Below are 26,257 nucleotides of genomic sequence, written 5' to 3'. Positions count from 1 at the left end.
ACTCAGAAAGGTCTGTAAAAGGGCTATCGAATGCGCTTTTCCGCGGCGCTGTAGCTCTATCGGTTCCCGAGATAGCCGTTGGCAGTTTCCAAAATGTTGAAATAGTCAACATTTTACCTTTGGTGACCTCTGGTGACCTGACCTTTGACCTGACCCAAAAAATGACTGAAGTGTTTTCGTCCTTATTTTTGACGCTCTTTCGATTGCCGCTTACCGCGTGTCGCTACGTGGCCCAGGAGCCGAGTTAGACGGGGGGCGTGAAAACGCCCCCCCCCCCCAGCACTCGGCGGAAAGTTCAGGCCACTAATAATAATATAGGCGTCAATTACCTTTGACGGCTTCGTAGCATGTTCCGTTAGGCACCAAAACTACTTAAATCTTCAAATGGGTGTTAAGTTCGAAATAAGCTCCAAGCACTTATCTAGAAAAATTGTATAACTTGAAAAAGTCAACTAAGGTCATCTAAGGTAAATGACCTTGATTTGACCTTAACGTGACCTTAAAATGCAAAGAACAAACAGCATTTCATACCTTGGAGAGTTAACAACCACAACAAGACTGAAAACGCGCCGATAATGTGCGCTGATAAGCGCCAAATCGATACCAGCCTGACATGGTCTGGTGAAACAGGTCACAGGTCAAATTTTTATTAAGGTCAAGGTCATGAAATTTTAAGTGTGTGAGTAACATTGATCGAATCGAAGGTATAGAAAGTTTCGTCGTGATCCGCCACGTTTTGCTTGAGTTAGTATGCGAAAAGTCGAAAAAGTCGAGGACAGAAGTCTGTGCGACCCCCTCCCCCTTTAACCCTCGCCCGCACATGCCATTTTCCCATCCTAGAACGCACATGGGGGGGGGGGGGTGGTTGCCACCCCCCTCGCGTCATTTTGTTCCTGTTGGAGATAGAGCTTAGCAGTAAAGACCAAAAAGATTCTTTGGGAAGAGACGAATCCAATGATACCCAGTTTTACCTTCTCAGGTCAGTCATTGACCTTCCAGGTCAGGTCAAACTAAAAAATGTTGCTGTTTTGGGTCACCATTGGGTATCAAGTGCGCTGCTTATCAAATACCGATGACGATGCTGTTTTCTGGTGCCAAGCCAGCTAGAACCTCTTTGTCACACTATCCGACCAGAATTTTGCTGCTGAGGTCATTTCAGGTCAAGTTAGGTCAAGGTCAATTATATGTGTTTGTATGTCTGTGTGTGTCTGTGTGTATACTGATGTGTGCACCGATTGTTTTTGGGTCCATATCACATGAAATCATGATCTGAGAAGCTTTTACCAAAAATGCAGTCAAAAAACTTCACAAAAAGTAAATTCAGCTTGCCTAAAACGCAAATATCTTAGATGACCTAGGTTGACCTTGACCCTGACCTTGACCCCTGTACATCGTCGAACAACATGTTCCATGATAGGTTGGAGGTAAGACTGGCAAAAAAGGCCGAAATCAGGGTGTCAAAAGCTCACAAGGCCCATGGCAAACGCAAGATGTTGAGAATTGGCCATTTGGGTCATGACATGACCTGAAAAACAAGGTCATAGCTCCGAAACCAAAAATCACAGAAACTTGAAATTTTCAGTGGACATCAAGAAAGGATAGACGAGCAGCTATACGAAAAATCAGCCTTCTAGCTCTAAAAATGTTGAGTGCAGAGCAGAAAGACTGCCTGGGGGGGGGGGGTGGCAACCACCCCCCCCCCCATGTGCGGGCGAGGGTTAAGTGCAAGGACTAACAAAGTGCAAAGGTTGAGCCCGAAATGCCTTTTGGTGATTGGGCTAGACATGATCAAATATCTACTTCTAAAACGATTGTAGTTTCGTTCTACTTTTTTAACGTTTCCACGCCCACGATGCATTGCTAGCCGAAAACGCTTCAGTGCTAAGTCCTTGGGGAGGGGGCGGGGGAGGGATGGGGTCAAGCAGGAGAGCCAACCATGTTGTCAGGGATCATACACCCTAAGCTTAACCATTTGAAGGTGAAATAAAATTAGTTAAGGTAGCGGAGGATGCGATATAAATAAATTCGTGCTAGGATCGATAAAAACCCCACAGTGCGGCGACCGAAAGTCAGAAAGACGATGATGCTCAAATATTTGTCAACGGTTATCAACAAACCCCAACTTCTGTATATAGAATAATGGATGTCTGCCGTTTGTAAGTTTTTTAGGGAAAACTGCTGCACGCAGGTGCGGAAGATTTCGAAATTGTAACAACAATTTTGAAACACTCCTTAAAATTTCTGACGCATGTCACCTAGTGCTAGGTCAGGTCATCAAGTCAAATTTGCTGGATGATCGTGCTAAAATTGCCATCATGCCCTTTGCAAAGCTTATTCCGTGGAAGTTGCAACCTTCTCACACAAAACAAAATGTCAAATTTGACCGTTTTGACCCTCTTATTGATTTGAGCTCGCACCTGAAACATTATTCGCGACCGAGCCTTAAACGAGTAATCGAATGTTTTGTTGGCAGTGTTTAACCCTCGCCCGTATTGGTGTTTTTCCAGCCGCGAACGTATAAGGGGGGGGGGGGGTTGGACCCCCCCTTGCCGTTTCGCCCCTGATCGAGCTAGAGCTTCGCGGAAAAAACGAGCGTGTTGCCCGTGACGAGAGGAAGCCGATGATACCTAATTTTAAGGTCCTAGGTCATTGGTTGACCTTGCAGGTCAGGTCAATGACCCAAAAGTCGGGAAAATCGGGACCTGTTAGAACGTCGTAAAGTGTGGCTGCTATGGGGTTTTTCGGGGTGCTGATCACGAATATCATGTTAGTTTTGATCACAGATCATGTCTTCATGCATTTAGGCCGGGTCGGGTCAGGTCAGGTCAGGTCAACCAGTAAGGGTGTTCGTAGTAGGTGGCAACCGCCTCTGACAGCTTCGTAACATGTTACGACAGTGTCCTGAAATTGATTTTTCGGAGAGTGTGATTGAAGCCCCGAGGACGTCGCTATTTCAAAAGGACGTCGATATCGGTGCGGAGGCCGGAGCCTAAGCCACTGACGATCCCTTACCTAAATCTCTTAAAGGGACCATCCCACCTTAACATTAGTTTTGAGTTGAGATAGCCAAGTTTGCGGCCAGGCTCAGAAACCACCATTTATCCTGGTCGCAACCCCCGCAGCTTTATGGTGTTCAAGAAATTTCTTCCCTTTACTTGCAGGGTGGGACCAGCTTAGTCCCTATCTCTTAACCATTAGCGGTTTTTGGATGACGTCAGCAGTCATTTCAACGCCCGCCATTCCTTGAACCCGAGTTTTGCTGACCTTGAGCTCCCTTTCTTATCAACGTGAAATCCGTCGTCGGCGCTGAGAGAGCCTATTGCTTTTCATTTTAATTTGAATATTAGAAGATACCCACCACTGGAACTTGGACTGATATTATACCAAGGCCGAAGATGATCAAGCTGCCTGCTATATCTGGAGCTTGGTGTTCAACTTCAACATGGAATAAAAAACAAAATATCAAAGCAAACTGGATATGGTACTGCAAGTTAAAGTCCAAAGAAATTTGAAGAGCTGACAATTGACATTAATTCTTTTCCTGCAAGGTTTCCATATGGAGATCACAGTCACACCATGAAGAAATATTTTTGATGTTAACAGTTATAAGGGGATTTATCTTCCAGTTTTGACGAAAGACGCTGCTGACTGTCTTTGGAAAAGGATGTCGGCATGAGGTGCAATTGTGCTTGTGAAGTGGTTATAACTGGTCCTTTCACAGTATTAAATTAAATGTGCCATTGCAGCCAAGTGTGTTATCATGTAAGGTAAAATCAAGACTACAATGTTGGTTTTACGAGCATTGAGAAGGCTGGTAGGTAACACCTGCCTGTGCTCGTAAATCATGCTGCCAGAGTATTCTAAATTAATTTTATCATACACTTTTGTTGTCCATAATGGTTGCACTATTGTTTGGTATCATATTATTCCATGTAAATATGGTAGTGTAAAGTCCGACCAACATGTTACCAGATTTGAAGCTGTTACGTTACCTAAGTACCTGTTTTTTACTGGCGTGGTGAATGTCACCTGGATTTTGTTTTGAGGTGCAGACCTAGTAACTCTGACTACATGGGTTTGAAGCTATTATCTATTCTGTTTTTACTGGCCTGGTGAATGGCGACTGATGTTGTCCGTGGATGGCACTGAAACAAATTTTGAGTGTTTTGTACAGTGTTTTAATATAATGCTGAGGGCTGAAAGTTGTCTTGTTTAGAGTGGTGAAAGTTCAGGATATGCCAGTCACCATGGTGGGTCAGAGTTAGTGTGTTGCAGTCAGTTCGGCTTCGGCAAGCACACGTATGGGCATACGCATCAAGACCTGCTCTGCCATACTTTCAGCCAATTTTACCTAGGTAAGTCTTTTCTTTTTTCTGCCAAAAGCTATGACATTGTGAATTTCAGCACTGTGGCCTGTGTGTAGCTTTCAGGAAAGCAATTCTAAATAAAGCTCTGATAAAGTGCAAAATCAGCAATGCAGCCCTCTATTACATTTTCTACAACATCTTACTTGTTCCTTGCATGGAGAGAAAAATGCAATGTTATGAATTCGTTTATTCACATAATTTGACAAGCATGCAGTTGCCTGCTACTATCACTGCACAAAACAGAGCAGAAAACATCAGTTGATCAAACACAAGACATAACAGAAGTTTACAACATAGGGCTGCCGAACCTGCTTCCTCCCACCACAGTTGATGCCATTTCCTAGCCTGGCTTGATGTGAGCACTGAATAGCTGCTTTGTCTAATTACAGCTCACTACCATTCAACTTAAACTACTCTCTTTAAAAGAGTGAGAGCGTTCAGTGTTCATAGCAGCTCGACAGACGACAGACAACAAACATCTTGACAAACCAACCAGTATTTGATTTGGCTAATGATTTATGTGCTTGTTGTATCATGGCCAAACTACTTTAACAGCAATAATCCCTGTTTCATCTTGATCTTGCTTTTATTTCCATTTGAACTCAGATCTTGAAACAATCATCTGAAGTGATATCAGATACTGGCTTCTGTTTCTCTTGAAAGCAAGTTAAAACAACAATGATAAACTAAGGCAGGAGATGTGAGTTGTGGCAGTAGATTTTTGATTCAACATATGTCAACCTTATATTGCTTGAGACCTCTGTGACAGACAAACAAATATTTATAGTTTTTTATAGTTTGGATTCTTGGCTTGATTTAGCAGATCAGCTGTGAGCCTGTGAACCTTGACTTTGAAATCACATAAATGTCATGGTACCCGAACGAATCCTCGCATGACATTTCTTCGTAGCACAATTTTTCGTCCGCATTTCTTCGTCTTGGTCTACAAATCTTCGTCGGTGCATGAACGACGAATGAATGAATGAATGCATTTATTTGTCCCTCAATGCTTACTCTTGCATATATTTGCGTTGAAGAAGAAATGTGAGCCGATTTTCATATACCCTGGTGCGAGACAAAGTAATGCGATAGGTACGAATAAATGCCCTGACGAAGATTTGCAGACGAAGAATTGCGATACGAAGAAATGCCATATGAATTGTCCTGGAATCCTTTATTGGCCATCCCTTGATAAGATAAACGCATCATTCGCGCAATATTTGTCGCACTTTGATACCAAACTATTGCTTCCAAATGCCGACGTAAAGAAAACCTTTATGTGACGTCATAGAAACAGCGGATTTCCCAAAAAGTAAACAAAAATAAAAGTCTTATATCTCGAAAACGGGTGAATATTTTCCGGTAAAATTTGGTAGATGTTCATTTTCGCTCTTTGTGATTCACGCTACATCACTTTTATGCCAATTCATTAACTTTTTTGAAGGTGGGAGGGTCCCTTTAAAATTAGCGATTTTCACTGGCAATATTGACTAATACCACCTCAAGGCACCTCAAATGATCATATATAGACATAAAGTAATGCCAGTTTACCCCTAGTAAAATACAAAATTCAAGCATTCACCACAAACACCAAAACAACACTTTGAAGATGTCTACTATGGACGTCAAGCCCCTTGAGACCCCACTTTTTTGCGATAATTTTTAAATGCGTCAACTTTCGTTGACAATATTCTGGCAATGTGTGTTTCAGAACCTGCCTAAACTTTTATTACTAAGGTATTTTGACGCCAAACGATTATTGAGGGTACTTCTCATTCACTCGTAATGCTAAGATCAATTCAGGCCCGGGCAGAGGCTTGCGCTCGGCCACACTCGAGCCCCACCACCAGCGCCATCTGCTCTAAATGCCATCTGCCAGCGCCCGCTACCGCTACCAGCTACCGTCCACCATCAAGCCTGAATGGAGCGAGAGACGCGAGTGACCGGTCGCCGGGCAAGGAGCGCCGGAGGGGTAGGGCGGAGCTTAGCGCTGACGTCATTACGTGGCTCCGCCCCATGAGCGCGTAGCCTCTACCCAAACAGCAGATTCGTTCCGTGAAATTTAACATTAGGAGTGAATGAGAAGTACCTTTCATAATCGTTTGGCGTCAAAATACCTTAGTAATAAAAGTTTCGGCAGGTTCTGAAACACACATTGCCAAAATATTGTCAACGAGAGTTGACGCATTTAAAAATTATCGCAAAAAAGTGGGGTCTCAAGGGGTTTGACGTCCATAGTAGTTCTTGTCCATGATCGTACACAACAGTCAACAACAAATATGCTTCAACAAAAATCAGCTCAAGAGCCAGCGGCTATCACTAAATATTGACGTCATAAGAGGGATATCATATCGAGCAAGAGGACTGATGTAAAAAAGCAGACGTCCAAACAAAGAGGTGGAAAACAGTTTGGAAATTAATTTCCATAGCTTCCTGTTATGAAATTCAATTAAGAAAACTCCAAGGTGGACGCTGAATTTTTCTTGGCTGGAAAAAATGTGAAATCATTGTGCACTTTTCAGTTTTGTACCGACGTCGATTAAATGGGAATAACAAGGTCAATCGACGTCCCCAACATTGCGTGTATTTTTAAGCCAAGGACGACATACTTGAATTAATTCTGTTGAAATTCGGTAACTTTATTCTAATTCAAACAGATAAACATTAAACTTTTTCCCCAACCACTATCAACATATGCAAAATTAGCTACTTTTGAAGGGCATGTTCAAGGGGCAGCGCTAACCCGTTACTGTGACCTTCTGAGGGGAAAAAATAATTAAATATGTTACAGGAATTTGATACGAAAGGTATGTTGCGTGCTTATAGTTAAATGTCCAAGTAATATATTCGCATGATTAATTTTTATCTATACACTGCAGAGTTACTAAAACTGAAAAGTGGAAAACGACGTCCTCAGATCCCTCTATTCCGACATCTTTTCTCCTTCATATGGCAGCATTACCTTCACATGGTAAAGGAAAAAAAACCTATCCATATCTGACGCACAGAAAACGAAAATAAAATAAAACCGCGTTGTTTACTGTTGCGGCAGTTGGCCAGGAAAGGGGAGTTGAGTGTAAGAGTGGGTTTGTGAGGACTTAGGATATATTTATTGTCATTTTGCATAGCCGTGTTTTTAGGCTACAGAGGTGATATTTCCTTTTGTTAGTTTGCTTTTGGTGTTCGATATACCTATCGACTTTTATCTGTCAGGGACGTCGTTTGGATTTCCGGGACGTCACAAAGAGAATCTGTTAGGTGTGGGTTTCCACCCAAATTCACGAAAATCAGGACACTGTGTTACGAAGGCACCAAAACTACTTCGTAAATGTTCATATGGTTGCTAAATTCGAATTCAGCTCTAAAAACTGGCCTAGAAACATGTAAAACTCGAAAAAGTGAACCGAGGTCATCAAAGGTCAATGACCTGACCTGACCTTCAGGTGACCTTGACACCCACCCTAATGCATGGGGGCAACATCATATCACATGTTTGAACGCTTGAAACCACGAAAAGACTGCAAACGCGCGGCTAATGCGAGCCGACATACGCCGAATCGCGATTCCGGCCAAACATGGTCTCGAAAAGTAGGTCACAGGTCAAAGGTCATTTGGGTCAGGGTCATGAAATTTTCAGGGTAGGTGTAAAATTGATGAACGCGAGGGTACTGAAAGTTTCGTCACGATCGGCCGCTTTTTACGCGAGTTATTCGCGAAAAACCATGGGGGGGGGGTCCGTTCGACCCCCCCCCCCCTATACGGGCGAGGGTTAAGCTCCGTTATGTTCATGAACTGTGAGAAAAGTTGTCGGAGAACGCTAAAATCAGAGAAATTTGGCTTTTGATGATCTATGGTGATTTTATTATTGAGCTTGCCTAAAACATGGCCGGATTTCTCTGATCACGTTTGTCGCTCTTTCAAACGTCGTTCCGCTTCTCGCCTCGTAGCCCAGTAGCCGAGTTAGAAGGAGCGTGAAAAGACCTCTCGACTCAACGTGTAACGATAAGGCCACCACCCTGGCGCGGGTTAAGTTGGGGGAGCCTTGAGCCCCAGCAGCTCGTCCTTCTATCTCACTGATATTACCCTCGTCCTGTCTTGTGATGTTATTACAGTGCCATCTTACGATAACGGCCCTTAAATATGATTTACTTCTGTTTGATGAAACATGTCGGGCTCCGCGATGAAAAGGCGTAAAAACATAGAAGCTCCAAAATGAAAATAAAGTAAATTTTCAAGAACTTTTCAAGGTAGATAAGAATAATGAGAGACGCTTTTATAGATGGCAGTTTTTTTCGTATGGAGACAGCTTTTAGGATTTACAAAAGTGAAAAAAGTTACCCCGGCCGCGCCGGGGTCGGCTGGAAGTAACCCCGGCCACGGCCGGGGTGGCCGGGGCAGGTTCTCCACCCATGGTCTTAGCTATACTGTGCCGCACGACAGTCCATGGTAGTTATTCTGCACCGCACGACAGTCCCGCCTGGACGGTATATTGTACCGTACGACGTAGGTATTAAACTTAGCTTAGCAAAATAAATTTCGATGTGCGGTCCATTGACGGGGCCAAAATGGCTTTACCTTTTCAGGTAAGGGGGTCAAATTTTGCACTCAATATGCGCAACAAAAATGTATCGGAGAAAGTGAAAACAATAGCCGTTTTCACGACGGGCTATCCGGCGAGTGCACCCGATTTGACCAAATTTGCACCTAATCTCTTTTACAGCAAATATCTTCATTTTATGAATTCATTTCAGTGTTTTAATCGATGATGCTCTCTGATAATGCGACAAAGCAGGCATGTAAGCAATAAGTGTAACCCTAGCTGATGGCTACTAAGAGACACACTGAACCTGATTTGACCAAATCTGCACCTGATCTGCACCAGATGTGCACCAAATGTGTACCACCAGATGGCCGTCGTGAAAACGGCTAATATCAAACTTAGCTGCCCTTTACTAGATTACAAAGAAAATACACATACTGAGTGAAGCTGAAAAGGGATTTCTGGTTGCGTTAAGATATTGACCAAAGAATGTTTACTGTCTGAGAGATTAGAGAATCTCTCCGAGAGATCAGCTCTTACTCACCTCGGGTGGGGCTCTGCGCGTGGCAGTCGCGGCAGTAGAAGACGCCGTACTCGCTGACGCGGACCAGTTTGCCGCAGATGAATAGGCAGAGGCAGGAGAGCGTCAGGAAGGCGCAGGGCAGCGTGGCGGCCAGGGCCATCTGCCGGATGGTCTGGCGCCGGTCGTAGTCGGTGATGACGTAGTCGGTGCTGCTCGGGGTGACGTGGCACGGGTAGACGGCCGGGTGGCGGCCGTCGCTGCCGTCCACCAGGCGCTCGGCCAGCCAGCCGCTGCACTCGCTGCGCAGTGTGTTCACGCAGCCGTCGATGTTAACCATCACCTGGGTGGCGTTGAAGATGAACTCCTCGGCGGGCACCAGCAGGCGCACGTGGCGGCGCAGCGCGGCGCGCACGGCGCGGTACGTCTCCAGCGCACCGAACTCGTCGGCCGGCACCAGCGTGCCGTTGACGCAGTCGTCGCCCACGAGGTCGCCGGCGGCGCCGCCCTGCAGCCGGGTGCAGAAGATGGCCAGCGGCGGCTGCTCGTCGGCCGTCCACAGCGGCTCGCCGAGCACCTCGGCCGCCCGGCAGCGGCCCCAGTGGAACCGGTCGGCGGTGGCCACGGCGATGTTGCCCATGGTGAGGTCGGCGCAGCGCGCGTGGCAGCGCGGCGACTTCAGCTGCCGGCACACGCCGTCCACGCACTCGAACACGCCGCGCAGGTGGTTGCACACGTACCGGTTGCAGCGGGTGAGGTTTTCCGGCTGCTGCCAGCGCGCCGTGTTGGTGCACTGGCTCAGCGCCGTCACATTTTTACAGATCGACGTGTGCGGGCCGCGGCCGACGCGCGGCTTGGCGGCGATCTCGGAGCAGTTGAAGAGGCCGTGGAGGCCGTGACACTCGCCGTCATCTTCGCCCTCCGAGCAGACGAACGTCTGCAGGTGGTCGGGGCTGAGCTCCGAGCAGAACTGATCCTGCAGCTGGCAGTCGCGGAACACCACCGTGACGCCGGGCCGACGCACCGACGCCGTGATGACACGGCATGTGCCACCCGTGCTCGAGAGGCACCACTCGGCGCACGAGGGGCGCAGGCACGCGCCGCTCGTGGTCGAGCCGAGCGTGGTGCACACGGACGCGTCGTCCTCGAAGCGCGCCGCCAGCGTGTAGTGGCTCGGCTTGATGACGATGAAGCAGAGGTAGATGAGCGCCACGCCGGAGATGATGGCCAGCAGCTGGCAAAGACAGATGACGTTGCACAGACGGCGCTCCAGCGCGCTCTGGCGCAGGCCGGAGGCCGCGGCGGGGTCGAACGTCTTCCGCTTCCGCCCCATCGGCCGACGGAGAGGGGCCGGGAGTGAGGCGACGCCGGGGACTGAAGGTTGGCGCTCGGATGACCGGGAGCTTCGGCGACTCGAGTGCGCCTTGAGGAGTCGTCGAGTCGGTGATTATTACAAACAGCACTCAAAACAAACAAAAAAAAAACTGGCGGCTGCTTCGTGCCTTGATTCTACGTGCTTAGTCTATGCGAGCGCTTTTAGGTAAGATTTCGTGCAACTACGAACTAGAAGCTTTTGTGCAGCGCTGCGGTTGCCACTTACCTCTCGGCCCAGTCAGTCTCAGCTTGCCTGTGATGTGCACCGCTCGCTACGGCCGGCCAGGCCCGGTCGCCACCGCCGACCGCCCCGGCTCACGTCTGGCGATCTACAGGCTCGTTTGTGTCCCCTTCCCCGGGTCAGCCAGTCGTGTCGCCGTCGACGGCTTCGACGCAACTGGTGGTCAGTGGCGCGAGCTGCGCTAGCTGGCCGCCAGGGGCGCTCCTGTGACGCCGATTTCGGTTTTAAGCGCAATCACGTGACACACCCCAGTCACGTGACCTAGAGGTGCGCTTTCAATAGACAGAGTGCGCTTATATCGAACCGAGAGTTGTACGCAATTAAAGACAATAAACGTGTTCAGTTTAACCTGCTCTCTTCAATAAAGCGAGATAAATGTTTCATAATGCTTCAGTACCAACGATATTGCCAATCCATCAAACATTGTAGTCAGGAGACGATTTGGCATTCGACACTTTTTCGAATTAATTCGGCGTTAGAATTGCACATATTTTAACAAATTGCGCTTTACAACAACAGTCGACTGAGCCGTCCGAGCGCACCCATTCCATCTGCGCCGGCAGGCGACAGAAACCGCCAGTGGCGGAATCAGGGAGGAAGGGGGGGGGGGTAAGAAAGTGGGGAAGAAGTAGCAAATGGCTTGTGGCGTCCGAAGCTCAATAAGAGCCTAGGTACTCAACCGGAGCCGGAGCCGTCCACAAATCTACGGCTCCATATCTTCTTTGAATTGGGCTGCCTAATCGTAGGCTATGACTTCATTGGTGGTTGATTTATTTCAACCGAATGTCATAGTCATGAGCTGCTGATCGCATGTCTCTGGTCCATCTGCATTCTGTAGTTACTATCATGAAATACTCGGGAAACTTTGCCCTATTATAGATACTGTGGCTGTTGACGGCGTTCGAGTGTGAAACCAAAGGCGTTAATGACGTAGAGGAACTTCAGTGAAAATGTCTCCCAATTACTCCAGTGACCTTGACTCCAGGGTGGTGTTTCACAGCAGATCGCTGAGTGCGCTGCGCGCGTCGGCGCGTTGGGTTTCCATGGCAATATCAACAAACTTCACTCTGACGCTAAGCTATGACGTCATCGCAAAACGCTAGCGCGCCGCTCCGCCAGCACGCTAGCAGCATTCGCACTCAAACCTCTGTTCTCTTTGTACTTGGTTCCTTAGGACCTCTGTTCCAAACGCGATTCATCATAAGCTAACAGATCGCTTGCAACGTCATTCGAGTGACGTCAGGGGTATGCCTTAGCTCCCAGCGCGCGCAGCGTCGGGCGGTGAGGCAGGGGCCAGGGCCCAGGACAATATTCATTAATCGGTTTATCGTCCAAGGCCGTATATTAGGGGGTTAACTCGTCAGTAGGCTTGTTTACATTTGCTCAGCTGAAGAAATGACGTCAATGGTCGTCCGCCCCGCAAGGATCAGACGGCCGCACACAGTAGGTAGGTACATAACGCGGGCACAGGCAACAATCTCATCGACCTTATCTTGATAGAAAACACAACAGTAAAACGCTCTAAACAGGGGCGCAGCCAAGGGGGGGGGGGCACACTGGGCTTTAGCCCCACCCCCCAAATCTAGTAGGCGCCCTCACTGGACGGCGCCTTCCACGATCATTTCGGGGCGCCGAAGGCACCTTTCTAATGTCTAGCACTCTAGGCGCCCTCGACGGTTAGCCATTGCGGTACACCATGCGGCACTGGCGCCCAGGTTTACAATTTTATATCTCTTTGTGGGTGAAGATGCACCCACAATCCTGAACTGCCAGACATCCACCCCCAATCTCCTGACCATCTAGCACCCTGGCATCATCTTCAGCGCCCTTCTGTCTGTTCGGCGCCCTTCTGATCTGTCGGCGCCCTTCTCGCCATTCAGCGCTCTTATGGCCTGCCGGCGCCCTTTTCACATTCGGCGCCCTCTGAGCTGACCAGTCGGCGCCTTCATGGTCCTTACCACACAGCATCCTCCTGATCTTTCTGCGCCCTCCACACTTGCCAGCGCCCTCCTTATCGTATTATAGCGCCCTCCTTACCGTACAGCGCCCTTATGGGCCCATCGATAGCGCTTCGGCGATACCTATCGCCTAGAGGCTGCAATGGGGCCCTTAGAGTACGGTGTCAGACCCCCCAGAGGCCGGTGTTAGACCCCAGGGTCAGCGAAGGGCCTCAAAGGGCAAAGGCCCAAGGTAGGGCCCCAGAGGCTGATGTGGGCCTTCAGAGGCAAGTGCGTGACGCCCAAAGGTAAGGCTTGAGCCCCCCAGAGAACATAATAGGGCCATCAGTGGCCGGTGTAGAGACCTCATAGGCCAGATTGGGGCCCCTCAGAGGCTAGTGTGGGGCCTCAGGTGTCGGTATGAGGCACTTAAAGACCGTTATGGGTCCTCAGAAGCCGGCATCGATCCTTCAGAAGCCAGTACGGGACCCTCAGAGGCACATAAGGGTCAGTTTGGGTCCCAAAGACAGAAATGGGAGTTGGGACCATCAGAGGCCGGTGTGGGACCTTTAGAGGCTGGTTTGGGTCCTTAGGGGCAAAATTAGGGCCCTCAGAGACCAGTACAGGACCTGCAAAGGGCAGTTTGAGACCATCAGAAACCGAATTGGGCACTCAGAGGCTAATGTGGGTCCTTACAGGCCAGCATGGGCCCTCAGAGGTTAGCGTGGGGCCCTAAAAGACCAACATGGGCCGGCGTTGGGCCCCAGAGGCCATTAGAGGGCCCTCAAAGGCTAAGATGGGCCCTCAGAGGCCGATGCGGGCCCATAGAGGCCGGCATCAGGTCTTCAGAAGCCCGTGCGGGGCCCTCAGAGGCTAAGGCGGGTCCTTACAGGCCAGCACGGGCCATCAGAGATCAGTGTGGGGCCCTAAAAGACCGGCATGGGCCGGCGTTGGACCCCAGAGGCCAACAGAAGGCCCTCAAAGGCCAAGATGGGCCCTCAGAAGCTGATGCTGACCCTTAGAGGTCGGCATCGGGTCTTCAGAATCCAGTGCGGGGGCCCTCAGAGGCTAATGTGGGCCCATACAGACCGGCATGGGGCCCTCAATGGTCAGAATGGGACCCTAAAAGACTGGCATTGGCCGGCGTTGGAACCCAGAGGCCAGCAGAGGGCCCTCAGAGGCCAAGATGGGCCCTCAGAGGCCGATGCGGACCCTTAGAGGCCGGCATGGGGTCTTCAGAATCCAGTGCGGGGCCCATAGAGGCTAATGTGTGTCCTTTCAGGCCAGCATGGGGTCCTCAGAGGTCAGTGTGGGGCCCTAAAAGACCGGCATGGGCCGGCGTTGGACCCCAGAGGCCAGCGGAGGGCCCTCAAAGGCCAAGATGGGCCCTCAGACGCCGATGCGGGCCCTGAGCGGCCGGCATCAGGTCTTCAGAAGCCCGTGCGGGGCCCTCAGAGACTAAGGTGGGTCCTTACAGGCCAGCACGGGCCATCAGAGGTCAGTGTGGGGCCCTAAAAGACCGGCATGGGCCGGTGTTGGACCCCAGAGGCCACCAGAAGGCTCTCAAAGGCCAAGATGGGCCCTCAGAGGCCGATGCGGACCCTTAGAGGCCGGCATGGGGTCTTCAGAATCCAGTGAGGGCCCATAGAGGCTAATGTGTGTCCTTTCAGGCCCGCATGGGGTCCTCAGAGGTCAGTGTGGGGCCCTAAAAGACCGGCATGGGCCGGCGTTGGACCCCAGAGGCCAGCGGAGGGCCCTCAAAGGCCAAGATGGGCCCTCAGACGCCGATGCGGGCCCTGAGCGGCCGGCATTGGGTCTTCAGAATCCAGTGCAGGGGCCCTCAGAGGCTAATGTGGGTCCTTACAGGCCAGCATGGGGCCCTTAGAGGTCAGTGTGGGGCCCTTAAAGGCCGGCATGGGCCGGCGTTGGACCCCAGAGACCAGCAGAGGGCCCTCAAAGGCCAAAATGGGCCCCCAGAGGCCGATGCGGGCTCTTAGAGGCCGGCATCAGGTCTTCAGAAGCCCGTGCGGGGCCCTCAGAGGCTAAGGTGGGTCCTTACAGGCCAGCACGGGCCATCAGAGGTCAGTGTGGGGCCCTAAAAGACCGGCATGGGCCGGTGTTGGACCCCAGAGGCCACCAGAAGGCTCTCAAAGGCCAAGAGGGGCCCTCAGAAGCCGATGCGGGCTCTTAGAGGCCGGCATCAGGTCTTCAGAATCCAGTGCGGGGGGCCCTCAGAGGCTAATGTAGGCCCATACAGACCGGCATGGGGCCCTCAAAGGTCAGAATGGGACCCTAAAAGACTGGCATTGGCCGGTGTTGGAACCCAGAGGCCAACAGAAGGCCCTCAAAGGCCAAGATGGGCCCTCAGAAGCCGATGCTGACCCTTAGAGGCCGGCATGGGGTCTTCAGAATCCAGTGCGGGGCCCATAGAGGCTAATGTGTGTCCTTTCAGGCCAGCATGGGCCATCAGAGGAGTGTGGAGCCCTAAAAGACCGGCATGGGCCGGCGTTGGAACCCAGAGGCCAGCAAAGGGCCCTCAAAGGCCAAGATGGGCCCTCAGAGGCCGATGCGGACCCTTAGAGGCCGGCATGGGGTCTTCAGAATCCAGTGCGGGGCCCATAGAGGCTAATGTGTGTCCTTTCAGGCCAGCATGGGGTCCTCAGAGGTCAGTGTGGGGCCCTAAAAGACCGGCATGGGCCGGCGTTGGACCCCAGAGGCCAGCGGAGGGCCCTCAAAGGCCAAGATGGGCCCTCAGACGCCGATGCGGGCCCTGAGCGGCCGGCATTGGGTCTTCAGAATCCAGTGCAGGGGCCCTCAGAGGCTAATGTGGGTCCTTACAGGCCAGCATGGGGCCCTTAGAGGTCAGTGTGGGGCCCTTAAAGGCCGGCATGGGCCGGCGTTGGACCCCAGAGACCAGCAGAGGGCCCTCAAAGGCCAAAATGGGCCCCCAGAGGCCGATGCGGGCTCTTAGAGGCCGGCATCAGGTCTTCAGAAGCCCGTGCGGGGCCCTCAGAGGCTAAGGTGGGTCCTTACAGGCCAGCACGGGCCATCAGAGGTCAGTGTGGGGCCCTAAAAGACCGGCATGGGCCGGTGTTGGACCCCAGAGGCCACCAGAAGGCTCTCAAAGGCCAAGAGGGGCCCTCAGAAGCCGATGCGGGCTCTTAGAGGCCGGCATCAGGTCTTCAGAATCCAGTGCGGGGGGCCCTCAGAGGCTAATGTAGGCCCATACAGACCGGCATGGGGCCCTCAAAGGTCAGAATGGGACCCTAAAAGACTGGCATTGGCCGGCGTTGGAACCCAGAGGCCAACAGAAGGCCCTCAAAGGCCAAGATGGGCCCTCAGAAGCCGATGCTGACCCTTAGAGGCCGGCATGGGGTCTTCAGAATCCAGTGCGGGGCCCATAGAGGCTAATGTGTGTCCTTTCAGGCCAGCATGGGCCGTCAGAGGAGTGTGGAGCCCTAAAAGACCGGCATGGGCCGGCGTTGGAACCCAGAGGCCAGCAAAGGGCCCTCAAAGGCCAAGATGGGCCCTCAGAGGCCGATGCGGACCCTTAGAGGCCGGCATGGGGTCTTCAGAATCCAGTGCGGGGCCCATAGAGGCTAATGTGTGTCCTTTCAGGCCAGCATGGGGTCCTCAGAGGTCAGTGTGGGGCCCTAAAAGACCGGCATGGGCCGGCGTTGGACCCCAGAGGCCAGCGGAGGGCCCTCAAAGGCCAAGATGGGCCCTCAGACGCCGATGCGGGCCCTGAGCGGCCGGCATTGGGTCTTCAGAATCCAGTGCAGGGGCCCTCAGAGGCTAATGTGGGTCCTTACAGGCCAGCACGGGCCATCAGAGGTCAGTGTGGGGCCCTAAAAGACCGGCATGGGCCGGCGTTGGACCCCAGATGCCAACAGAAGGCTCTCAAAGGCTAAGATGGGCCCTCAGAAGCCGATGCGGGCTCTTAGAGGCCGGCATCAGGTCTTCAGAATCCAGTGCGGGGGGCCCTCAGAGGCTAATGTAGGCCCATACAGACCGGCATGGGGCCCTCAAAGGTCAGAATGGGACCCTAAAAGACTGGCATTGGCCGGCGTTGGAACCCAGAGGCCAACAGAAGGCCCTCAAAGGCCAAGATAGGCCCTCAGAAGCCGATGCTGACCCTTAGAGGCCGGCATGGGGTCTTCAGAATCCAGTGAGGGCACATAGAGGCTAATGTGTGTCCTTTCAGGCCAGCATGGGCTCTCAGAGGTCAGTGTGGGGCCCTAAAAGACCGGCATGGGCCGGCGTTGGACCCCAGAGGCCAGCGGAGGGCCCTCAAAGGCCAAGATGGGCCCTCAGACGCCGATGCGGGCCCTGAGCGGCCGGCATTGGGTCTTCAGAATCCAGTGCAGGGGCCCTCAGAGGCTAATGTGGGTCCTTACAGGCCAGCATGGGGCCCTTAGAGGTCATTGTGGGGCCCTTAAAGGCCGGCATGGGCCGGCGTTGGACCCCAGAGACCAGCGGAGGGACCTCAAAGGCCAAAATGGGCCCCCACAGGCCGATGCGGGCTCTTAGAGGCCGACATCGGGTCTTCAGAATCCAGTGCGGGGCCCTCAGAGGCACTTAAAGGCTAGTCTTGGGACTAGAGAGACAGAAATGAGGCCACCAGAGGCCGGCGTGAGGCTATCAGACGCCGGATGGGCCCCTGAGGCCGGTTTAGGGGCCCTTTAAGGCCAGTGGAGGGCCCTCAGAGGTCAATGTGGGTCCTCAGCGGTCAATGTAGACGCTTGACCGCCACTGAAGGGCTCTCAGAGGTCAGTGTAGGACCCTCAAAGACTGGTATAGGAGCTGTTAATAGCTGGCGTGGGTTTCTCGAGCCTCGTGACAATCGAATACGGGCCAGGGCCCCATACGGCCATGGGGGCCCATCGGTTGTTTGGGGGGGGGGGGGCAAATGATATGATCCCCCCTGATTTGCCTTTTGGGGGGGGCATGGCCCTGATGCCCCCCCCCCCCCTGCGACCGCCACTGGAGCCGTCCGCCTTGCATACACCTATGCATTCATATCTCGGCCAACACCGACCAGCTGAGCGCCACACGGACACATTTGGCAGCACATACACCAGTGCGAAGGAAATCCCCTCCGCTAATACTTTACGCATAACAGGCCTAATGAAGAGGGGTCCCGCGCAAGCAACAGGTAAGTATGTGCATAGAGTAAATACAACAAAACTGATCGTTAACATCTAAACATGCTAAAGTATAGCATAAAAGGCATTAAATCCACAAAACCAGTGGCTGAAGCCGCCTCTGTCAAGTAAATTGTGCCGTCAAGTGTAAGTGCAATGCGCCCAAATCAAACATAAAAGTGTCTGGAAAGGGCGCATATGCGCTCGGATCATACTGCAGAGTGTCGTAAAATGGCGCAGTGCGCTTTTATCTGACTCGGTAGTGTCGTTTTTAGGCTAAGTGTCTGATAATTGCGCCTGAAGTTGACTCGGGAAAATTATTCAAACAGGTATTTCGAGAAAAATACAGTGTTAAAAGCAAAAAAAAAAAAGCTGTCGGAATGCGTTTTGCAAACACACCTATCAATTAAAAGTGTTTGGGTCACTTTCAGGTCATTATTTAAAAAAAACTTGTTCACCGAATTCCAGCTCAACATCTAGGTAAGGTATACGACACCCACTCCGTCTTCGCGGCAAAATCCTTCATCTGAAAATTCAAGTACATATGGTTGTGAGTGTGATGTACCAAATGTATGCATTATACATCAGAAATGACGAGCGAGAAAATCTCTTTCAAATGAGCATCATTTTTTAAAGATTGGTTACGAAATAAACGAATGAGAACAGAAAAACGGAAAGTGCTCGACCACTCAGGCTCCAACAGGACTGTTGAATACAGGCGCAATTTACCCACGATTTGTCGCGAATGAGCGCAGTTTCACCGCATCGTTCTGCATCGCGTTTTTCTCATTTGTGGCGGAATCAAACAGTGTCCTGATACTATCACATATTCCGGGGGGCTAAAATTACCTCTTTTCATTGCAGCGAGCTTCCTAGAATGCATAACTTTGAAGATTTTGCGACATGAAAGAAATGTCGTATTTCAGCGCAGTTTGAGTGTGCAATTTGCGGCAACTGTCGCTTTTAAGCGCTGTCGTTTTATTTTGCGCAAAGTCGAATTCGAGCGCAAAAAAGTCGTATGAGGGTTGAATCGTATTCCCTGCACCCAGCCCAGCTGGCCCACCATCGATCGCTACGAGACGCGCGATGAACGGTTACCATGACGACCAAAGGCTTGTCCGATGGTCACGTGATACGGGGGTATCTGCCCCGCTGCCTGATATATAAATACTTTGCAGACTTTATAATGCGGTACTATGTCTGATAATCAGACGGAAGACGTGGTGACATCGATCTTGGATCCGCCTAGGTATTACCCGTATGCCTACCGTAACCATTACCGTCTTGCCTGCATGACTTGCATGCTATGCAGTATGCATGGTTCTAGGAAATCTCACATGCATTGGATTTCCTAGTCGATTCCTAATTACCCATATTCCTAATTCGATGGATTATTAATTCGGTTAATTTCCTTATTCGTAATTCGGATAGGAAACAAAATGAATCTTACGTCGTGTTAAATCTGTCCTGGATGAGCACGCGTGAATATCTGAGACACTGGCCTGACACAATCTGGCCGGCGTATATAGGTAAACACATGTAGCCGTATACCTTCCTACCTACCTGTACTCACGCCCCTCGTCGGCAGCGATGCGATTGTATCGTACCTACTGGAATGATCGTACCTATGAAATAGTGTGGGAACTTAAAGGAAAACACAAAAGATTATTGGGATGCGCTAACTTTTTACTTTATTTCGATAGACATCCATGGGCTTCGTCAATGTTGACGCAGTGCAATGGATATGTGATACGTTTACTAAGTCCCTCATCCCCGCCTGATCCTGTACCCCTGGCCCTGGCGAGTCAGTAGTGGACGCTGCGGAAACTCCGGCTGTACCAACGAACTGCTCCGGTCCGGTTCCAGCCGGAGCCCACCGGCATCAAATCAATGTACTGCTGCGCCACCACGGACGCCGCCTCCGGCCCAAAATGCGGAGTTTCTGACGCCATCGGCCGCAGAGCTCTCACGGCCCTGTGTATGAATATGTTGTGGATAAAATGTACCTACACATATAAGCCGTTGTCACGACGACCATCTGGTACACGTTTGGTGTAGATTAGGTGCACATTTGGTGAGGATTTGGTTTAAATCAGGTTCAGTGTATTTCTTAGCTATCAAGTAGGGTCGCACTATTTATATACACCTAGGGTTGCACTAATGGCTTATATACTTGCCTTGTCATACCATCACTCATTGTCATAGATTAAAACCGTGAAATAATATTTGTTATCAAAGAGATTAGGTGCAGATTTGGTGAGAATTAGGTGCATTCGCCAGATAGCCCGTCGTGAAAACGGCTATAGCCTCCTAATCGGGCGGTGTCTGTGGAGTGTGGATGTAAAGCGGGTCCGGGACGGTCGGTCGTTCGGGTCCCCTGCACGTGGTCGCGATAAATACCTACATACAGATCGAGTGGTGCCGCCCGAGACACAGCTGAAGAAAGAAGCAGAGTTTGAAACGAAAAAAAAAATAGAATCGGCGGATTCCGAAAATGTGCTCCAAATCAAAGGGCAACGTCAAGGTCATCCTTTAAATTGGCCTCAAACTTTTCACTTTTCGAACATCTTGCGTACTAGCTTCCAAAATATTTTGAAACGTTTTGAGGCTTGTCAGGTCCTTGTTTGTGGTTGATATTACGATACGAGGCTGCTCCTAGGTCAAGGTCACGGAAGAGCATCCTTGCTAGAGGCTATTTCACTGATTCAAGTTGGTAATGACTAATGATAAATAAGACTGTTTTGCCAACCGGAGGTTCTAAATGAACGCTTAGAGGAAAATATATGCCAGATTCGTGATCAGCGGCTACGAATCCATCATAAAAAACCTTTCATGTGTCAATGTCCAACAAAGATGATTCGAGGTCACATGAGGTCAACATAAAACTTGACCTTTTCCAAAACAAAATATATATCATTCGACACGACTTGACAAGGCGAACGCGATGGTATACCACTGCCGTAGCTCTTGGACCATTTTGTTGAAGTTATTTGCGAAAAACTAAAGCCCCAGTTCTGGGGTCGTTGACCTGACCTCTGGGCTCTGACCTCACGTCAACCAAACTATTTTTTTTTTGTTTTTCTGTAGGTCTAACGCTACACAGCCGTGCCCGTAATTTGGTTCTATCTCAAAAACTCTATTTTAGCACTTAGCAGCTATTTGAAGGTCTGTTCACGTCTGTAACGCCGAAATTTGTTAAAACAGCCCCCCCCCCAGACCCGCGGGTGTTTACTAATAAATGAGCAAAAGGTCTTTTTCTAACAGAGCAAATTATTTTCATATTGCTTTTAAGTTTTAACCTCACATCCTCTCTTCGAGAATGTACAGCAATCATAATGAACGCCGTGTATTTTCCTTAATTGGTCCTTGTTCGACCACTTGAGCCTTATCTGAGATAAAGCGCTCTAGGGCTCTTGTCTGGCTAGTGGCTGACCGCCGAGTTATCATGCATGATACGCCGTATAGGATCGTGTGAAGTGCTCAGATGTCCTGCGCAAAAGTGCTCATGCACTGTGCGTTTTGCAGCTTCGAAAACAGTTGGATGACGGTCGTGGGCCTATCGGCACCGTCAGGCAGAGCTCCGTGCGGATCGCGGGCTCATGGGTTTTGCGCCGGATCTCAGTTTAGTGTAGTGGCGTGAGTGGAGATTTTCCACAGTCGAGCTCGGTGTTGACTGTGACCACTGACCAGTGAGGTAATCTAAAGTGGAGCGGAGTGGTGATCAGAAACGAGACTCCCCACAGACATTCAGTGGTGATCACTGACAGTGCTCTTCTGTAGATTCTACAGTGAAAAATTCGTTGTGATTTCAGCTGCACTGTGATTCCGATAGGCTAGTTCTCGTGGACGGTTGGATACGGTACGTACTCTGCATCAACATGGAACTATCTTAGCCATAAGCGCCGTTCGGCAATAACCAAACATAACTAAAAAATGCGACGTGCCTTATGCCATGATTTCTGTAGATGCACAGTCTTCAAAACAATACTAAGCCACTGACCTCGTCTATTTGGCCCGTCTCTTGTCTTCCGCCGTTACCAGGCCCTAGTGCCGTCATACAGGGCAAATATGCAACATTCTCTGCAGTTTGCACTGTATTTGACAAACTAGTAATAGGTAATTCTACAGTTTAGGCTTTAATGTTCGAGCAGGGGTGAGGGTACACAATGGAACAATGGAAAATTCCTTCAACAATAGTGAACACTGAATAGCGGCTGGCGCTACCGTTGATATGTGTAACTGTAGCCACAATAATACTCTTGGCAGTGAATGCTTATGCCTACATTGCAATGGGTGAACGTTTGAGATGTCGAGGCAGAACACGTATGAAATGCATGCGGAATGCGGGTTCATGAAGCTCAAATGAGGCAAAGGAAAAGCATGCTGCAATGCTGCATGGCTCATGACATTATCACATTCTCTGCAAGGCATCCCGTTTCGTCACTGCGGCACGGCGATGCGTCGGCCAGGGTGTTGAACACTGTGGCACGTCTATTCTAATGGCTGGAAAGCGTTGCGAACCCGCGATCGCTCCAGATCGTCAATATACACCTGTATCACTTTTCTCTGGTCCGGATGCAGCTTGATGGCTTGCTGGAAGCTCTCTACGGCGTCGGCGTGCTGCCCGAGCTGGATGTGCGCCTTGCCCTTGTGGATCCAGGCGCGCAGACTGGTCTCGTCCAGTCGCAGCGCCAGATCCAGGTCCTGCATCGCCTCCCTCGCCCGCTTCAGCTTCAGCAGCGTCTGAGCGCGCGACGTGTACAGCAGGCAGCTGTCCTTCAGCTCGGTGATCGCGTTAGTGTACTTCTCCAGGGCGTCATCGTACTTACCCGCTCGAAAAGACGCAATCGCCTTCTCTTTCCACGTATCGGACAGCATTTTGGCCTTTTTCTTCTTTTCAGCTCGTTCCGCGGCATCCGCCTCCATCTGTCGTTTGAAGTCCTCCTGCTGTACAGTGGCCGGATCGACCGCCGGCCGGGGGTTGACGCAGTTTCTGTTCTCGGCCGTTACGACGCTCCCTGCCGCTTCGTCAACAGCGCCTTCGGCCAGTCGGCCGCGGGTGATGAGGTCTGCCTGGCGGGAGGCCTGCTCCACTGTGGCCGAGTCAGGGGAGCGGAGCGCCTCGATCAGTGCCGAGACTTGGTCCACTTTGGTCAGGAAGGAATCGAACTCTTCTTTGTCATTCATGGCTGGCAACTTCTGGGCTAAAGGAGTTTAACTGTAAACGTTTCTGCTTGAATCCGATGCCAGTTCGTCAGGGCGTCCGCCGGTCGTGTTCTATCGCTCATCTATCGCTGGCGTGCGTAACTGTGGGCACAAAGATCCGACGTTACAGCCATGGAATACGGAACAGTATCGGAACGCTAGCACTGTAGTCCGACAAACTTAGAAAAGAACGAATTTAGCATAACAGTTGAAGCACGTGCCTCCTGTATTATTTCAGATACGTCCGAGATTGTTACGAGCCCATTTCTCCAGGACCATAAAAACAGCTGTGGTACTCCGGTCAAGTTACAACAATCAGAACGCGTGCAAAATGATTCAGAGCACTTTGGCTTTTTTTCTTACAGTAGACAAACTTTTTAGTGATGTCCTTGCAGGATGCTGAAACTTGAATGCTCGTTTCAGGCGATTAGTGGCGAGCGTGCAAAAACGACGGACGTCAACATTGGGTTTTATTTCTCACACACGTGATGGCCATGGCCATGATAAACCAGGGACACCAACATTTATATAACAGGTGGGTGGGGGCGCATACTCCACCGGCCGCAGCTCGACGTTATCAGTCGGAATGCCCCGCCAGCTGATGTAACGCGGAGGCCACCTGATATAGTCGGACGGGGCGTGACACGTGTTTTTGTTCGATGGGTGCGGTTTGTTTAGCCATCTAAGTAATAAAAACCTCAGTCATCAATCTCGGCTCACATTAGACACGATTTCTTTGTCGACCTGTGTGACACTGACTCCTGTGATTGCCACAGGACGGCGTCGGTCCGGCGGCGGCAATGTCCTGCTGGGACGGCCTGCGCGCCCGGCTTCGGTTCGGCCGGCCGGCGCGCGGCGGTCTGGTGACACTGGCTGCCGGCTTCCTGCTGCACCTGTCGCTCGGCTGCGGCTACAGCTACGGCAACTTCACCACCTACCTGACCTCGTACCTGGCCGTGCGCCGCCGGCTGCCGGTCGACTTCGGCGCCACGCTGTGGGTGGACGCCGCCATGACGGCCGCCGAGGGGCCGGGCGTGTTCCTGGGCAGCATCTGCTACCGCCGGCTGGGACCGCGGCTGACGCTGCTGGCCGGCGGCGTGCTCAGCTCCGGCGCGCTGGCGCTCATGTACGTCGTGGTCGACACGTCGCTCGCCTGGGTGATCGTCGTGTTCGGCGTGGTGAACGGTCTGGGCGTCGGGTTGGCCTACAGCCCGCCGCTGCTAGCCGGCTTCAAGTGGTTCCCGCACCACCGCGGCCTCATCAGCGGCCTGGTGGTCACCGGGTTCCGGCTCGGCGGCATCATGTTCACTACCATCCAGACCAGCTTCCTCAACCCTGACAACGTGCTGCCCGATCCCGACGATGGCTTCTTCTACGACGACGCGCTGCTGGACCGCGTGCCGTGCCTGTTCCTGGTGGAAGCCGGCGTGAGCGTGGTGTTCCAGTTAATCGGCGTGCTCGGTGTGCACGACCCGCCCGCCGAGCACGACCGACTGACCCCCGAGCCGGGCTTCGGCCGCGCGCCGAGCGATACCTCTGACACCTCCGCCACAGCGGCCTCTGAGGGCGCTGACCGTCAGGAGGACCGCAACAAGACACCAGCGAGCCGCAGCCCTTCAGTAGACAGCGCTGAGCAGACGACCTCCTGGAAGAAGTCGCTGCTGACGCTGCCGGCGCTGCAGCTGACGGTCGGCTTCGCCATGTGCATCCTCACGCTGTCCATCTTCAACCCGCTGTGGAAGGCGTTCGGACAGACGTTCATCCGCGACGACCACTTCATGGAGCTGGTGGGCTCCGGCTCGCTGGTGCTCGGCCTCATCGGCCGCCTCGTCTGGGGCGTGCTCTGCGACATGTTCAGCTACAAGCCCATCATGCTGATGATGACAGGACTCATCTGCTTCTTCACATTCACGCTGCCGGCCTGCACGGAGGGCAGTCAGGTGATGTTCCTGTTCTGGGTGTGGTCCATCTACTTCTGTTACGCCGGCGTGTTCTCGGTGGTGGTGACCGGCACGGCCGACTGGCTCGGCACCGACGTCGCCGGCCACGTGTACGGGGTCATCTTCATGACGGGCACGCTGCTGTCGCTGCTGGCGCCGCCGCTGGCCGATGCGGTGCTCGACAGCCGCGGCTACCCGAGCGTGTTCCTCGTGTCGGGAGGGTTCGCCGCCGTCGCCTTCGTCGCCGCGCTGACGTTCCGACACATCGACCGCACCGATGTCGACTACCATCGAATGCAGCCCGACTTGCCGGTGAAACTGTGACTAGAGCGCGATCGACGCGACGGGGACGCGACTGGGCGTGGGAGGGACGGTCTTTGTGGCGAGGCGAAATGGGTAACAGTGGTGGGCATATCTCGAGTGTTTTATCAACGTTTAATTCAGGGTAGCACATATCAATGTAGGTGTCTGAGAAATTACCTTAATATAGGGCATTTATTATGGCGTGCTATGAATGGTACACTTCCTACGGTATCCCATTCTTCTTATCTTACTTTTTGTCTAACGTCTTGTTCACTATTTGTGGTCTAAGATGATATTTTATTACGTACCTAGCGAGTATATTAGTAAATTAGCTAAACTAATGAGCCGCCAGTAATACGATGCAACAGAAATATTGTAATACCCAAGATTACTTCACTACTCCTACCTACATTGCACATATGATAACGAAACCAACACGCACCGCACGCCTTTTACCATATGCATATAGTGTGCTCTACGGACTGGCTACTACCTAGTGTACAAGTCCCACCAGTTATGTATTTTACCTACAGTTAGGTAGTTGTAAGCATGTAGATATAAAGCCATGTAGTGTGTACGTAACGTATGTGCGTATAAAGGCGTGGGATGTTGATGCATGCATTTGTGTTTTGTTATTTGCATGCCGACATACGTGAATTGAGTGCAATATAATATAGGGCGATTTA

The 26,257-nt window shown here is 51.4% G+C and overlaps 3 protein-coding genes across 4 annotated transcripts in view; 1 reads left to right on the top strand and 2 right to left on the bottom strand.

Annotated features, from left to right (window-relative positions):
• Positions 1 to 11,245, bottom strand: part of LOC122391146 — a 19,344-nt gene extending 8,099 nt beyond the window's left edge. The window contains exons 1-2 of one of the 2 annotated variants that reach the window (XM_043384821.1): positions 11,028 to 11,245; positions 9,452 to 10,850 (exon numbers count right to left, since the gene is read on the bottom strand). In XM_043384821.1, the coding sequence (XP_043240756.1) occupies positions 9,452 to 10,760 (1,309 nt within the window). In that variant the 5' untranslated portion in view covers positions 10,761 to 10,850; positions 11,028 to 11,245. Of the gene's footprint in view, positions 1 to 9,451 lie in introns of both variants that reach the window. The other variant, XM_043384820.1, reaches the window with a different exon arrangement.
• LOC122391145 (MFS-type transporter AFUA_1G00970-like) lies at positions 7,382 to 26,257 on the top strand. Its single transcript, XM_043384819.1, has 2 exons — positions 7,382 to 7,443; positions 24,105 to 26,257. Exon 2 carries the CDS (start codon positions 24,129 to 24,131, stop codon positions 25,590 to 25,592), a length of 1,464 nt encoding a protein of 487 aa, XP_043240754.1. The 5' UTR covers positions 7,382 to 7,443; positions 24,105 to 24,128; the 3' UTR covers positions 25,593 to 26,257.
• LOC122391147 (tetratricopeptide repeat protein 12-like) lies at positions 22,200 to 23,620 on the bottom strand. The gene has a single exon (XM_043384822.1). It carries the CDS (start codon positions 23,308 to 23,310, stop codon positions 22,615 to 22,617), a length of 696 nt encoding a protein of 231 aa, XP_043240757.1. The 5' UTR covers positions 23,311 to 23,620; the 3' UTR covers positions 22,200 to 22,614.

Source organism: Amphibalanus amphitrite, unplaced genomic scaffold (genome assembly GCF_019059575.1).
Source record: "Amphibalanus amphitrite isolate SeventyFive unplaced genomic scaffold, NRLGWU_Aamphi_draft 000423F_arrow, whole genome shotgun sequence".
NCBI classification, from domain to species: Eukaryota; Metazoa; Arthropoda; class Thecostraca; order Balanomorpha; family Balanidae; genus Amphibalanus; species Amphibalanus amphitrite.
The sequence above is the reverse complement of the archived record's forward strand: the minus strand, read 5'-3'. Positions and strand labels throughout refer to the sequence as shown.